Raw genomic sequence first — 16,978 nt, 5'->3', positions numbered from 1 at the left:
ACAGGAGATGTCTGCAAAGTGGGATGTTACAGCAATCACTGCAATGATCTCCAAACTTTTCAGACCAACAAAACTGCTTCCAAACTTGTACGTACCCACAACAGTGTAAAACTGAATCAAAAACTCTACAGTACTGAGGATGAGTTATATGGCTTAAGATCATTCTCTGCTGCTCTCAGCTGTAAGGGCTCACGATGGTTTTGCAGATCACAGTCTGGGAACCCCAGGTCCTTGCTCCAGAGAGAATGACACACACTTATTTGCCAGGCAAGAGGGCATGAGAAATTCAGATGATGCTGAAGTGATGCCATTCTAAGGAATTAAGCCAAAACTTTAAAGCAAGAAGTGATATTTTTTTTTTTTTCCCATTTCCGAAGAGGGAAAGGAATAAGAGCTTAATGTTTGATCCACAACACTTCCCCAGCAGAAAGGACAGACAGTAGTGCCCCAGAGGACTACTCGTGATTGCTGCTTTCCCCTGGAACAGGCTTGAGGAAAAGGGAAGCTTTTCACATACCCCTCTGATCACTGCATGGAGCAAGGAAAGACTGTGACTCTAGGGGCTTCTGACCAGGAGCTGGGAATGCAGTCCTTCCCCTCCCCACAACAGATTGCCAAGCAACCACACTCATCTTGTACAACATCACAAGAGTTGGGTAACCACAAATTTAATGAGAGAAAACACAAGAAAACAGGCATTCCTGTCTGCAATCCTGTGAGGGCTCTTTCATCAATTACTTCACAGGGAAGAGTGGCCAAACATTCCCAGCCAGGTCTACAATATAAAACCATACAAGTTCATCATGTGGACTTCCCAGAGGCAGATCTGACTTTTCCACAGTGGGCACTTAACCAAGCCATAGCTGACTGAATGAAGAATCAAGTTTTGACCTCATGGCAAAACTCTCAGATTTGCAGAAAGAGCTCTCATAAATATTCTTCCTCTTACCAATACGTAAGACTCCTACTGAATCCTACTCAGGAAAGACTCCCCAGACTACCCAACCCAATTCCAATCATAGACTCAACTCTCATGTTGTGGCAGGATACAGATGTAAAGAAACCTAAATATTTCCTAGAGACATTGTCTGCTGACCTCTTGAAAAAATTGTTGCCCAGAATCTGCACTCAACAGGTGGACTTAGCAAAGATGCCCCAACACAGGTCAGCAGAAGCTCAGATGGGCGCAAGTTCCTGCACATGGTTCGGGGCGATCCCAAGCAGACACAGGCTGGGCAGAAAATGGACTGAGAACAGCCCTGAGGAGGACCTTGGGCATGCTGGTTGACAAGAAGCTCAATGTGAGCTGGCAGCATGCACTCACAGCCAGAAAAATAACTGTATCCAGGGCTGCATCAAAAAAAAGCACGGTCAGAAGGTCGAGGGAGGTGGTTCTGCCCCTCTACTCCACTCTCCTGAGATGCCACCTGGAGAACTGTGTCCAGCTCTGGGGGCTCCATCATAAGGACATGGACCTCTTGGAGTGAGTCCAGAGGAGGGCCATGAAGACGATCAGAGGGCTGGAGCACCTCTCCTATGAAGACAGACTGAGAGAGTTGGGATTGTTCAGCCTGGAAAAGAGGAAGCTCCAGGGAGACCCTACAGCAGCCTTCCAGTACCTACAGGGAGATTACAGGAGCGATGGGGAGGACACTGCACACCAGGGAGTGCAGTGATAGGATGAGGAGTAATGCTTTTAAACTGAAAAGAGGACAGGATTTAAATTAGATATTAGGAAGAAATTGTTTACCCTGAGGGTGGTGAGACGTTGGAACAGGTTGCCCAGAGAAGCTGTGGCTGCCCCATCCCTGGAGGGGTTCAAGGCCAGGCTGGATGGGGCTTTGAGCAACCTGGTCTGATGGAGGAGTTCCTGCCCAGGGCAGGGGGGTTAGAACTAGACAATCTTTAAGGTCCCTTCCAACTCTGACCATTCTATGATTCTATGAATGCATCAACATTTCAGACCATATAATTTGGAAACACTTTTTCATTACCAATAAAAGCTAATAATACCGAGCACTGTTAATTTTTTGTTGGGTTGCTGCTTTTTTTTTTTTCTGAACTTCATCCACTATGATTTATGCCAGTAGCAAAGAAATCATGTGTTTTCTGGAAACTTCCTGCTTTCTCCCTCTTGCACATTCAGTATTTCCACTTACATTGTCACCTTCACTCCTCAGTTTCCAGAAGGGCTGGATGTAAAACCAGGATCCCTCATTCCCTGCAGCATCCAGGGACACCCGCATAGCATTCTTCTCCAGCAGAGCTGGTAATCTCTTATTGACTGTGAGGTACTTGTTGCTTTTTATGTGCAGTAGCTGTGAACAAATGATAATTTAAAAAAATTAGTATAACTTTTGCTTTTTCTCCCTTCAGTCAAAGAGAAGACACTGGCTTTCACACTGTAGTGATTTTTCATAACATACATAAAGACAAAATAAAACTAGAAGAGAGTTATTAAACTATACTGCAGCTAAAGAAGACTTGGTATATCTCAGACTGAGAGAAACATGTCAAAGATTAATTTTACAGCAGGTAGGGCAAGGGTCCATTAATAGTGTTACCTTCAGGAATTTCATTCATTACAGAAAAGTTGCACTGCACTTAAGAACATAACTTCTGTCTAATTTATATGTCATGAAGTACAAACAACTTCAGTGATTTAAAAGGTGCCGCACAGCACCTATAAAATATCATTTTGAAATAAATCTTGAAAATAAAAGACATATTTACATTCAAATACTAAACTGCAGCAACAGAAGTTACACATTACACATAAAATTTATATTTTGACACATTATTTAAACACAAATATGCAGCACTTCTGGTAGGCTTTAAAACAGACAGAAAAACACAATATTATAAACTTCACCAAATTCTGTTTACCTGACCCTTGACAATCCAGATTACAGTGGTTAGTTTGATTTTCACCATAACCTTGAAATGAAACAACTGTTTCCTTTCCAGTTCTGAGAGAGGGCAGATGTATTTCAAGAGGTTTACCTGTATGACATTGCTATATTTCACAATTTCACCCAACAGCTTTCTGTTCTCGCTTTCGTTCTGCTTTTGTTCCAGTTCTGCTGCATGCTGCAAGAGAATGATTATTTCTTTAAACTCTACAACATCAGTGCCTGTATTCAGCTACTGGAACAAATAGCGTAAAAAGGAAATGGTATCACATTTAAAACACTTCCTTCAAACTACAAGCAGTGCTGCACTGAAAATATTAGCACCCAAGTACTGCCACAGCATGATTTTCTGCACTATTATCACCTTCACCCTGTGTAATGATTCTGGGTTTTTATTACCCAGAATAGACACTCATTCACAGTTTAAAGATCATACCTGAGATGCATGCTATTTTTAAAAAAAAAATTCAACCACAAAAAGTAATTCCAGGTGCTTTATTCATCCTGAAGGAGGAAAAAGAACGTCCTAAGACTAGCTTCTTCTCCCTGTCACCATTCCTTTTTCTTGTTGGGTTTTCAATTGCGCAAAAATACATTGACTTTAGATATAACAAAATAAAACTAGCAAGTCACACATTGCAAAATCAAGGCTAAGCACAACAGTCAGGATCAAACACAGCCCCAGAGAACGGATTCCTAGCTCTTAGCTCTACCTGCTCTGTAGCTAGCTCTAGCCACACACCATGTGCCTTCCTTACTGTTTTTAACCAGAAACACCGGCAACCTCTCCACTGCACGTGAAACTGTCAACCAGGTTTGACGTGGGCTTGCTTTCACTTAGCCTTATGCCTTCAATTATGACATCAGGCCAGCTTTTCTTCAGAGATAGAGGAGTTGCTGCATCCACACTGTATTCGATGCAAAACAGAACCTGCCCAATGGTTCAGAGAAGAATCACCTAGACTAAAAAGCAAAGACAACTGCAATTCTGAAGAATTTCCAGACTAAAGCACTGAAAACACCTCTTTATTCACCCCTCTGCCTAACTCCTGGAAAGGACTTCTAAAATAATAGCATGATTTAAATCAGGGCCCACTCCTGATTTTAACAAGTCCATTTTCACTTTATAAAACATCTGAAAGCAGTATTTGGATTATAGCAAAGGCACAACCCCCAAGCCAAAGTAAGATAAAAACCAGGGCAGGGGCAATAAATGCCAGTCAGGAGGTAGGGGAGCTAAGGAGAATACAGAGTTGTGATGGTGGCATAATAATACCCATCACGGCGGTTCCCAAGGCGCTTGTTATTATTCTTTCTCATTCTATTGTAATTCTACAGCCTGCAGATCGAGATAAGATTACAAATACAGATGTTTCTTACTTGAAGTTTCTTCAGCAGTGCTGCTTCTGTATGGTTTCCCTGTTTGGCTTGTTTGGCTTTCCAGTACTGCTTCTGGGCTGAATATCGGTTCATAGGACACACCTTGAAAAGGCAGTCTGTAGAAAATTGAAAGAAATACTCATAAGTAATGTTGAAAGACACTTCCTTCATTTGTAAGTATGCTTTGGGTTTTTTTCTTTTTCCAGAAATGCCTAGATACCCATGTTTAAACATAGTGACCAAAAACAGCTTGATGGCAATGGTACCACAAACAGGGTGGCAGAACATCTGAGTTGAACCTAAAGCCTTGAACGTCCCACACATGTCCACCCCATGCAACCTCTGTTAGAGTCCCAGGCTATGAGCCTTTCATAGGCAACATTGCCTGCTGCTTTATTAGTGCTCTTCGCTGCTGCACGACATGAGAGGTGTGCTGTTGTAAGGCAAAACCTTGAAAAAACAGTCCTGTTTTGGGTACACCATACATCTGGCTGCACTGCTCCTTCTGGCACTACTGAAATGAAGCACCGCACGGGCATTCAGCTGCAAGCCATGAAGGAGGTTAACATGGTATTTGGATCTATGTGCACCTTCCTAAGAGTGATTAAAAATTCCCTAACAGTGAAAAAAAAAAAATTTAAAAATTACCTAACAGTAAAAAAACCCCTTCTGGCACTACTGAAATGAAGCACCGCACGGGCATTCAGCTGCAAGCCATGAAGGAGGTTAACATGGTATTTGGATCTATGTGCACCTTCCTAAGAGTGATTAAAAATTCCCTAACAGTAAAAAAAAAAAAAAAATTAAAAATTACCTAACAGTAAAAAAACTAACAAAGTGACACAAACCTAACAACCACCAGCGTCCAACAGACTAAGTGAAAAACAGGCAAGAAAAGAGGGAAGGCCACTCAAGAGGAATCACTCAAGCAGGGTGGCTGAGCCAAGGAGGACAAAGAAGGAGGCACACCCTGAGGGGACTGCAGCCAAGGAGAAAGCCACCAAGTATGCAAGGAGAAGCAGCAAAGGAAAGTGAGTCACAATGTACTAACCCCCATCACCTCTCCTACACACAGAGAGGGGGCTGGAGACCAGGAAAGGGGAGAACGTCTGGAGGGAAGCCAAGGAGTGCTTGTTCAATTGTTTATCTTTATTTCCCAATACTCGAATCAATAGTTGAAAGTTAATTGCCAATAAACTAAATTTTGTGAAATTCCCTGACTCAAAACTTTGTGGGTTTATTTGGGCCAGTGACAGTCCTATGGACTGGAAATAGAGGCTCATGATTCATCCAAATCCAACGGCTTTTAGAGTGCTAAACGATACCTAGTCTTGCATGGTTCCAATCATCAGTTGCTCTAAAAGCTAGGCTTGAAGGATGTCTTACTTAGCAAATGTTGGTAATTGTCCTTTCACACCCCGTGTGTATCAACTGGCAAGATGAAGGGACAGGAAAGTATTCATTAGCAATCAGAGTTTTGCTGTGAGACTAGTAAGAACATACATGACTGCACGTGTATGATAGTGTGAAACTCCTCCCCAACGTGGGTTGTGATTTGCAGATGTCAAAGGAAGGTCTGTCCCCCATACTTAATTGCCACAGATGACCAAGCACTCTCTGATGCACCACCAGAGGAGAATTACCTCTGAAGAATATCCTCCTTGTTCCATGTCAGGGTCTCAGGAAGGTAGAGGTGGGAGGGAAGCAACTACTCCTACCCAGTTCCCAGCCACCCAACTGAGGCACAAGCTAGAGCCAGGTAGTAGGAGCAATGTATCCTACTTGGAAGTGGTTTTGCCCCAGAGCTGGATTAAGAATAAAAAAGTTCCTCTTCTGACCCCACAAGCACATCTTGCAGGCGCTGACAGCCCACTTTGGCCAGAATCAGCAACGTCACTTCTCTGCTGGTCATCATGCAATTCCCACAAAGAAGAGACCCTGCAACATCACTGGAACACCACATTGCATGGAGTGTGGCACAGACAGAGCTCCTCACAAAAATATAGCAAAAAAGAGGAGAACAAACATGCTAGCTCCATGTGAGCAACACAAAGTGCTTATGTACCACAATGCTCAACAAAATTAATGGTGCACATATCACACAGAACAGAGAGGGGATGTAACTGGGCTTGCTAGAGAAGTGCCTTGGTGTAGTAGCTCAAGGCAAATGAGGCAGCGGGCTGGTATTTTTGAGAGCCAGAAGGCCTACCACCCCTCAAGGGTGAAAACTACACACTCAACATCATCATCTCATTGCAATTACAGAGACATGGTGGGATGGCTCACATGACTGGAACGCTGTCATGGTGGCTATGTTCTATTTAGGAAAGCCAGGTTAGCAAGGCAACGTAGTGGAGTTGATCTTTATGTGAGAAAGCAACTGGAAGGTATCAAGCTCTCCCTGGGGGTGGATAAAGAGAGACTTGAGAGCTTGTGTGTAAGGATTAAGAGGCAGGCCAATATGAGGGACACTGTTGTGGGTGCTCATTGCAGGCCACCTGATTGGGATGGGGAAGCTGATGAGGCCTCCTACAGAAAGCTGAAAGCAGCCTCACAATCACAGGCCTTGGTTCTCATGGCAGACTTCAATCACTCCGATAGAACAGAATCATAGAATTGTCTAGGTTGGAAGGGACCTTTAAGATCATTGAGTCCAACCACCAACCTAACTCTGGTAAAAAAAAAAAAATCATCACTAAACGATGCCACTAAGCTCTGTGTCAACCCATCTTTTGAACACCTCCAGGGATGGTACCTCAACCACCTCCCTGGGCAGCCCGTTTCAAGGCTTAATAACCCTTTCAGTGAAGAAATTTTTCCTAATATCCAATTTGAACCTCCCCTGATGCAACTTGAGGCCATTTCCTCTGTCCCATCTGCCCAGGGATAGAATAAGAGGTAACGGGCACAAATTTGAACATAGGAAGTTCCATCTAAACACGAGGAGGAACTTCTTTACTTTGAGGGTGGCAGAGCATTGCAACAGGCTGCCCAGGGAGGTGGTGGAGCCTCCATCTCTGGAGACATTCAAAAACCGCCTGGACACGTTCCTGTGCAACTTGCTTTAAGTGGACCTCCTCTGGCAGGGGTGTTGGAATAGATGCCCTCCAGAGGTCCCTTCCAACCCCATATCATTCTGTGATTCTGTGAATAACTTGAAAACAGTCCTCTCTTCCCTCAGCTCTCCTGCTGCCTTCTCTGAAGAGAGGCCCTTTCTAACGGCACTGTATAGTCACTCATTTCAGATATCAAAGGTACTGCAACATGAAATAGCAACTGCAGTATCAACACAAAGTACACATTCCAGTTACACACTGGATCAATGTGTAAGAGACCCTGTTGAATTTACCAATCTTGCATATAAGTTTTAAATACAGTGTAATCTCATCACTCACCCATTACTGTCCCAGAAATGTCAGCAGGTGAAGCTACAGGGAACCATCCCAAAGTCATGATCGGGGTTTTTAACCACTGAGACAGGTCTGCAGCAGTTTCTATTTTACAGTGCTGTCCTACTCATTATCTAATTCCCAGAGCAAGTTTAACATCTGCAGTGGCTAACTACCTAGGACTTGCTGCAGCTCTCCAATCCACAACAGCACACATGGGAAGTCCCTGTCTGTCATACATGTGATGAAAAGTTTTCTTATGAGTGGAAATTCAAGTATTAAACTCACAACCTCTCTGTAGAAGATGCTAGATAGCAAGGCAGATCCTATTCTCATTTCTACACTGTCAATCCAATGGAATTACCTTTTCACACAGGCAGGAAAAGGAGGAGATTTAGCTCCTCTGAGATACATTCTCCACATACCCTCCAACATACCCATCTCTTCACGGTCTGTGGGAAATTACTGAAACCGTGTTACAGCAGGAACTCCTCTTGTAATACAACAAGAGAGGGAAGGGAAATCTAGTGTGAAGACTGGTCGTGCCTTTCCTAAGTAAAAATGAACTGTCATTGTTTAAAACACAACAGACGGCGCTCCCAACTACAATCAGGCCCAGCGAACCACAGCTATCTGATGTTCGTGCTGCCAAAACCAGTAGAGAAAGACCGTGCCACACACATTCCTCCCACTGCCTGTGCCTCCAGAGCCACTGCTTTGCCACAGCGCTGGCTCTCAAGACACAAACTAAGCTGCAATGCTTTTAGTCCTGCAACGGCCTTCTCCACGCGGCCTTCTCCTATACTGGCCACCATTACACCGAGCTTTTCATTGCAGCGCCTCTTCCTGTCATAGCAGTTGATCTTCCTCTCCTATTCTAGGCAGCAAAACTTGTTCATACAAAAACACCGCCGGTGGTAGGACTTTCCTTGGCACTGACCCGAAGTCCTCACCATTTTGTTCCCTGATCACGGCCCTGAGTTGCTGTTCCTACAAGAAAGCATTACAAATCTTTACCTAAATGAACCCCGCCACCTTGCAAAGGTGTTTACTTTCATTTAGGGGAATATTTACATCTCATTTACAATGAGAACTATACCATACAACCTAGAGTACATAAATCCAGGTAACTTTTACAATATCCTCCACATTGAGAAGGTTGAACCCCTCCGACATACCCTCATTACAACATGGTGTGTACTGTTAAATCATGCTGTATGTTGTGGGAGATTTTCCTTTGAGTACTGGGATTTTGGCTCATCAAACAAAAAGTCCACTATTATTTACTGTAATCCATAATAACGTGCCTTCTCAGAAGACTTAACGAAACGCTTATCTCTCTGAAGTAACAATACCTTCTTTTTATAGGACCAGTCTTCATTTCTCAGTTATTCCCCACACATCCTGCTACTTCAGTAAACACACCGCTTCCCATCCTCGTGCGGAGTCGTAAAGCACAGTGCTACCACACTGTAGAGAAATGCAAGATGTACACGAATGCACAGTCACTACTGCGTGGGCCTGCCTCCCAAAGGTGGGGAATTTTTTTCCTAATGATAGCTCTCAAAGAAAAGGAAATGTCTAGCAGATGCTAAAAAACCTCAGCCACCACCCAGCTCCATCTGTAGCCATACTGCACAGCACAGCTCTTCTGACTTCCAGTCTAGTGCTTTAGGAGTTGAACTACCAAGAACTTTTTTTAAATCAGCATTATTTCAATTGAGTATTTTTAGTCTATAAATTGAAGAAAATATACATTCCTTGTTGCCAGAGAAGCTTTTACCTTTTTTTTTTTAAGATTCCAGATATATTAAAAATAGGTAATCTCATTTTTTTTTCTTTTTTTCTACTTACTTTCATTAGAATAACAATAGTATGCTACAGAAATTCAAGCTTTGTGGTCCTAAACATCGGGGGTGAAAAAAATAGTGCCTGTCTTACAGAAGCTGCAGTTTAAATCAACAGGAAAGAAGAGAAACTGAGGCATAAGATTATAAAGCAACTTTCCAGCACACACATTAGATCAAAAGCTCAGCCCTCCTGGAGGTCAGTTTAGCAACCAACTCATGAGCCAGACCATCTCTTCTAACTTCTCCAGACATTCTCAGATAGACCTATTTCCTAACTCACTACTTTACGGAGTTTTACATAAATGCTTCTCTTCCTGAGGACTCTAATTAGTAGGCACTATCAAAGGTAAACAAGTAGCTTTAAAGCAAATAGCTTTAAAGTATCAGCCAGTTTCACTTACTAAACTTCTATGCGTTCAACTTCTGCAGTTTCATCAATTTTCTCACACCCACAATATCTTCTTGGCAAGGTGTCAATTACTTGTGCACAAAGTGAAGATGGAGGAAATGAGTAACATTGCCCACCACAGCCCCCCTCCCCTCCCCCCCATTTTTACAACAATAAAAATCACTTCAAGTTTTATTTACAAAATGGAAAAAAAAGCAGCTCTCCCTGGTCATGCTACAGGCTTAACCTCCTACACTACACCTTGGCTTATTAGAAAGTGAGGAAATACAACAAATTATCAGTGCTGAGACACGTATCAATCACTCTTTTTTTTTTTTTTTGGGGGGGGGGAGGAGGAGAGGAGACATTTATTAATAAGAACAATCCAAAGATAGAAAGCAGCAGCCCCCACCCAGAGTGTGGGAGATTGGGAGATGATCCACTGAGGAGGCACTCGGCACCAAAGGGACCATCTGCCTGAGCCTGCGAAGGGGCAGGGACTCTTTGCCAGGAGGTGTAATGATAGGACAAGGGGAAACGGTTTTAAATTGGAAGAAAAAAGATTCAGATTAGATATCAGGAAGAAATTTTTTACTATGAGGGTATTGAGGCACTGTGACAGGTTTCCCAGGGAAGCTGTGGCTGCCCCATCCCTGGAGGGGTTCAAGGCCAGGCTGGATGGGGCTTGGAGCAACCTGCTCTGGTGGGAGGTGTCCCTGCCCAGGGCAGGGGGGTTGGAACTCAATGATCTTTGAGGTCCCTTCCAACCCAAACCATTCTATGATTCTATGATTCTATGATGCCAGGCTTCAAAAGGCAACAGTGGGTGGAAGAACCACACACAGCACATCCTCTGAGCAAAAAGCAACTACACTCAGGAAGTCTGAAAAGGAAAATAACTCATATTATGCCTTTTAAATGTTTCTTGATGCTGGATAAAGATGGCCTAGAACAATATTTGTCAGATACTTTCTCTCCTCCCCCCCCTTTTTTTTTTAAGTGCTAGAAATCAAATCTTGTCCATCACAAAAGATATCCATGATTTGCAGGACTAGAGGAATTACTACATGACTTCGCTTACCCATTTGCCAGCCTGTTGGGTTAAGTGGAAGTGACAGGGCTATTAAATCACAGTGTGTACAAATCTATGTGTTTTGAAAAAAATACAGAAAGGTAAAAAAGAGCTGAAGTAAGAATGGAAAGGGAGGAATACAAGGGAGCAAGGTGTGGGGCAATGAAGAGTCCTAAGGACAGCAACAGAAATGTGATCAGGAGTCTGAGAAGAAAATGAAAGCAATCATGGAACTGAGAGAAACAAGAAGAAAACACAAGAACCAGCCAAAACAATGTAGGAGAGGGAAAGTAAACAGGAAAATGGCAGAGGAAAGGGCAGGAGGACAAAAGGAGTGAGCACAGAGGAACATAATGGAAGAGAGAGAAGAGGAAAGAACAATGTCAGAAAAGGGTTAGACTAAAAGTTGAGGGAAATGCCAGAGGAGGGTATCTAGGAACTCAAATACCACTTTCATTGCAGATGCAGGGTATAAAACGTAGGGAAGTTTAAATCAGTTTAAGAACTTGGGTCACTTTACATTTAAAAGAGAAAAAAGACTTGCTCCCTTTTCAGAGTTGCTGAATTTGATCAAGAAGCAGGTCTTATCTGTGGTGTTTTACACCTTGGAAGCTGAAAGTGTTTCCCACTGGAGATAACAGAATCAAGCTGCAGTGTGTTTAAGGTCACAGTCTAAAGAAACTTAAGAGTTCTGTTGCTCATGATGTGTCTTTTCTTCAGAGGTACAGGACTTCTGGCACACATTGCTCTTCCTAATGACTGTGAACCTGGCCCTGCAGCAGGGTAAGCATTTCTATCATGACATTAAGCACTTCAGCTCTCTCTAGCTTCAGTTAGAATTAGGACAAGAAGCACTTGGCTTGATCAGTCCCTAAAATTCAACTGCAAAACGGTAAACACCTTTTTTTTTTTTTTTCAAGAGACTTCAGGAAACACGTGTACGACCAAATTCTGCCCTTCTTTGCACTGATGCAAATCTGGATATGCACAGTGATGAACACAGAGCCACCCCAGGTTCATTTCAGTGTGGCTGAAGGGGAAATCTGGACCACAGCCTCTTTGTATGGAGGCAGAATGAAAGCAACCACAGCTTTCCCCAGCTTGACAAGACTCTGTTTTGTAGGATGTTCTGAAACACCTAGAATAGCTACCACCCACTCAAAAACAAGAAAGTAAACTCATAACAAAAATGAAAGTGCTATTTTGAGACACTTCTCTACGTAGGCTCAGTTGAGGCCAACAGCTCAGTACCTAAATTTCATCTCTGAGTGAACTCTGTATGAGCGATACAAGTAGTTAGAAAACACAATCTTCTTCTATTTTATTTTTTTCTTCCTGTTGGGGAAAGGGTTGATAAAATATTAGCAAAAAAGAGCAAACATAGTCCTCTGATGTTAATTTTCAGAGTCAGTCTTTGGAATCTAAACATCTTGTTAGAAACATGCCTTTCTCATACTTCTTTGACTCCCAGGTTGTGCTCTAACCGCAAATCAACACCAGTTCAGACACCAGTGACAAAAACATCATAAACTAGACAGACTGCAGTTCCTATTTTTAAAGAGGCCCTACTCTTCCTGCTGCTAAATGCTATTTTTAGTTGCTTATGCCTAATCATTCAATTAATCATTCATGCCTAAATCTTCTTTTTATGTCAAGAACCTACTTAAGGCAGGTTTTGTTTGTTTTATTAACTTTGCCGCTGTAATTGAATGCTATTTCCCAGAAGATTCTTTGGGGGGAAATTATGGGGTTTGTTTACTTTCTTGGTTTTAAGAACAACATTTAGCAACTCTTTTGCCTCAGCGCTCTTAAGCAGAGCTAAGAAATTTAGTAAAGCATGGCAGAGGTGTACTTTGGGTTGTTCTTGTAATACAGACACCTCTGTGGTACCAGGCACTAAATCCCAATTAGACAGCAAGTTCCTGCTGTGTTCTCAGCAAAACCTCTGTCTTCCTACACTTTGTCACAATTTGACTTGTAAAATGAAGGAAAAAACAACCAAACAATGGCTTTATCTTTGCTGCAGCCATTCTCTTGTGTGCCACTTGATTACACATACTTGAAGCAGTATGAAAATGCTACTACATGTGTGGCCCCTAACAATATAGCCGTGATGTTATAGCACGGTGGGTTGCACCAGTTAAGGTGACAAAACTCACTTTTTCACTAATTTAGCTTCTCCTACAGGTGTTGCAGTTCATCCACATTTGCATGCTACCACAACGCTAGCCATAGCAAAGCAAGCCACTTCAAAATTAAGTCAGATATGGGTGCACCCTCAACCAGACAGAGAGGCTGCTGGAGCCAAAGGGAGCACAGAGGCAGCAGTGAGGAGGAGGGAAGAAGCTGGCAACCAGTTTTGGGGCAGGGAGGGAAAGGGAGAAGAGGGAATGCCCAAGAAGTGGATGATCTGAGTTAGAGGAATGGTTAGATGCTGTGGGGAAGAGAAAGCAGAAGCAACTAGAGATACAGGGATGTGTTATGCAAGCAACTGACCGAGGCTGCAAGAGGGAACAGAGCCAGAACTGTCTACAACTAAGAGAAGACATTCCCCTGCAGAAGCTGGGGTGTAACTCAGGAGTACAGTCCTTGCATTACCCCAGCAGCAGAAAACAGCTGTACAGCTTGTCTGTGTCTCATCCTCTTCTGACATCTGATCTACATGCCATGTACTACTGCCACCACTAATGGCATGCCATGAGTGCTGGGAGTTCAAAGACCTTGCACCCTGGATCAAAATGCCCAGACCTTCTTGATACTGTTGAAATTTAATTTTTTTTCAACTCAACGCAGAACACTATCGACTTTCTCCTTCTTTGCCTTTTCAAGATAGGAAAGTACATCACAGAACTGCAATAACAGAGCTCTAACTGTACTGAAGTTATAAAATCAAGCCCTCAAATGTTAGACAATGAAAAAATGAAGATTGTCTTTTTAACCTCTGTTCAGCTCCTTGATTGTAGGCATTTGGATATATTCTGCAATTATACTATTACATGCAAATCTTTTCCAGTGACCCCTGTCTCATCTAGAAACCGGGATATGTTCTACTTTGGGAAGCATATCAGGGCGATGAAGTGACAGAAATACTGTGCAAAGAATCCCCTCTTGAAAATTTTTGAAACCTGGAAGCTGTTAATTAAATATGTATTTGCAGGCAACAAGCGGATGAATTGACAGTTAGGTAGCCTGAAAGACACGCTCGAAAACTAGATGCTATCCCCATCTCTGCTATAAAGTTATTCCGTGACATCATGCAAGTTACGAAACTTATTACTACTAGTTTCTAAGTATACATCCTCACTTTCTCAGTTTCCAAAATCTGCTGATGTGCTGAATGCTCACAGTCGGAACTGGAACCAACTGCTGATGTTTCACTGAATTTCACTGAATTTTTGGAGTTGGAAGGGACCATAGAGATCATCTAGTCCAACTCCCCTGCTGAAGCAGGATTGCCTAGAGCTTGTCAGAGCATGTTACCCAGGACTGCATCCAGGTGGGTCTTGAAAATCTCCAAAGAAGGGGACTCCACACCCTCCCTGGGCAGCCTGTTCCAGGGCTCTGTCACCCTCACCATGAAAAAGTTCTTCCTCATATTCAAGTGGAACCCTTTATGTTCCAAATATATATATATATATATGAATATATAATGGAAAAAATTCTTGAATACTCTAGGAAAGCAGAAGTTCAATCTCCCAATGTTTTAAACACAACTTTTTTGCAATAATAGCACATAAGTACCACAGTACGTATTTGCTAACACCAAAAATAAAATAATAAGGTTAAGAACATCAGTGCAGCCCCCTGAGGTAGATGAAAGCAGCCATCAAACGTGTTTCCCTTCCTCTAACCCAGGCAAGCCGTGACTGCCTTCATCTCATAACAGGTGTGAATCCAAGCCCATTTAAGCCAAAAGAGGTCTGGCTAGTAAGGATCTACTTTGGCACAGCTAGAGTCAATGGCTTACATCAAGTACAGACAAGACTGAAAGGTTTTATTTTCTTCCCTGCATATAAACACACAGAACTTCTGATACCACAGCAGTACTTCTTAACATTCAAGAAGTAGAAAGTGCATGTTGTCAGTGCATTGCTATTTTTTCCAATAAGCAAAACAGCAGAATTGCCCAAATCTATAAGGTCATGCCTAAGAAAGTTGAGAAAAATCAGGAATGGTTTTAAGCAAAAGCAAAACAAAAAGCTGACAAAATATTTGGGGGTGGTCCTTAAAATATTGTGTTAACTTGTAAAAAAATATGCAACCCAGCAGCTCAAGTAGTTTTGAACCTTACAAGCTTGTTTCCCATTTACAGTAAGAGCAGGAGCAATGAGTTGGTCACACAGTGGGGGATCAGCATTTGGTGTACAGAACACAGCAACCAGCTCTTGGACTACAAGAAAACTTGTCCCTTTCCCCACCATTTCCACCTACACCTCATACCTTTGCTGATTTGGTATTTAGTTCTCAAAAATTTGTCATTCATGTCCCAGTTTGAAACTTTGGCAACATGTTTACAAACCATGAAGGCACCTGGGAAGTTACATGTCTGGTAAGGCAGAGTGCCCAAAGAGTTAGAACATGCATCAATCAGTCATTAAAAAATATATATATATCCCCAGTTACTGACCTCTGAACTTCTTTGGAGGATTAGCAAGGTCACCTGCCTCTGGCTGAACCACACAGCGGTCATCCACTAACCTAGAAAAAGAAATGTCATCACACTTACCAAAACATGCATTTGACATCAGTGTATATAAATGCAGACCCACACCTGTCACACCATAGATACAGAAGCATATATATTTCTCCAATTTAATTTAAAAAATACCTTATAAACTATTATTCAGTGACTAAGCATAACAAAAAAAAAAAAAGAAAACTCTCTATTTTCCTTGAAGTAAGAAGAAAAAAAAAAACCTCTCCATTTTCCTTCAAGTAAGAGGATTTCTTCTATAGAACTAAATTATGGCCTATGCTCAGATCCGCTCAGATCCCACTTCATTTAAATCCTGTTGAAGTCCCTTTAGTTACACCATGTACATTGATGTTACATGTAAAATTCTTGTTTTCTTTCATTACAGCCCACTAACCCTAAATGAGAAACAGTTTGTTTTTCTGCAGCTGTCAGATTTTCACAGCCAGTACACCCAAGGGCATCATCAAAAATTCATCAAAATCAACAGACTCTGAGCCACTTAAATGAGCCCTGGAAAAAGACCTCAAAGGAAAACGTGGGGAAGGCACACTTGTATCTGATATGAGACAGGACATTCAAAGCACCACAGGTTGCCTTGGCCCTACACTTGCAAGCTTGTCCCATGCTTGCAGACTCCTGCATCCCCACTGAGGACTTTTAAGAGAATGTCCTTTAAAGAGGACTTTAAGAGAAGCCTTCACATGGGTGGAAGAGAATACATGGACGTGCTTACACAATCAGGACATGCAGGTGGGTTTCTCCAGTGACCTGCTGTTTCATAACACTGTTTTATGGAGAATTTCAATCCGGAATTCGAAAAAGCACCTTAGATTCTAGTCTTTAAAAAATATGCTACTCCCCTTCTCCATTTCCAACCATTTTTCTCTGTGGATGTACGTGGAAATTCAGCTCCAACCAAAACTCACAGGACCACATTTTCCTTCACTAAAATGAATAAGCATTTATTTAATCCACAGCAGAAAACCTAAATAACCAAATTTATTTCTCACAATATTTTAGAAGTTAAATAAACAATAAAATTCAAAAATATAAATTGTTAATCTTATCACAGAACTTCCTAACCATAAATTCAGCTTCCTTTCAGGAAGCGTCCTGTAAATATCTGCCCGTTTCAAACAATTATTCAGGAAAATCATGTTTAAGGACACGCTACTGCCCTGCCACTTCACAGCCACAGTCTTAGCAGCATATCCTATGCCAGAAAAAGCACAATTTGGCTTCAGCCAAATTACACAATAGATGCATTCGGTTTTCACTCCAGTTGCTGGTG

General features: G+C 42.2%; 1 protein-coding gene across 1 annotated transcript in view; it reads right to left on the bottom strand.

Moving 5' to 3' along the window:
• Positions 1–15,684, bottom strand: part of ITPR2 (inositol 1,4,5-trisphosphate receptor, type 2) — a 254,914-nt gene extending 239,230 nt beyond the window's left edge. Inside the window, exons 1-4 of the mRNA XM_014957035.1 lie at positions 15,619–15,684; positions 4,293–4,408; positions 3,004–3,090; positions 2,160–2,318 (exon numbers count right to left, since the gene is read on the bottom strand). Of these exons, the coding sequence (XP_014812521.1) occupies positions 2,160–2,318; positions 3,004–3,090; positions 4,293–4,385 (339 nt within the window). The 5' untranslated portion in view covers positions 4,386–4,408; positions 15,619–15,684. The remainder of the gene's footprint in view (positions 1–2,159; positions 2,319–3,003; positions 3,091–4,292; positions 4,409–15,618) is intronic.
• Positions 15,685–16,978: the final 1,294 nt, after the last annotated feature.

This window comes from Calidris pugnax, unplaced genomic scaffold, assembly GCF_001431845.1.
Source record: "Calidris pugnax isolate Ruff unplaced genomic scaffold, ASM143184v1 scaffold189, whole genome shotgun sequence".
NCBI lineage: Eukaryota > Metazoa > Chordata > Aves > Charadriiformes > Scolopacidae > Calidris > Calidris pugnax.
The sequence above is the reverse complement of the archived record's forward strand: the minus strand, read 5'-3'. Positions and strand labels throughout refer to the sequence as shown.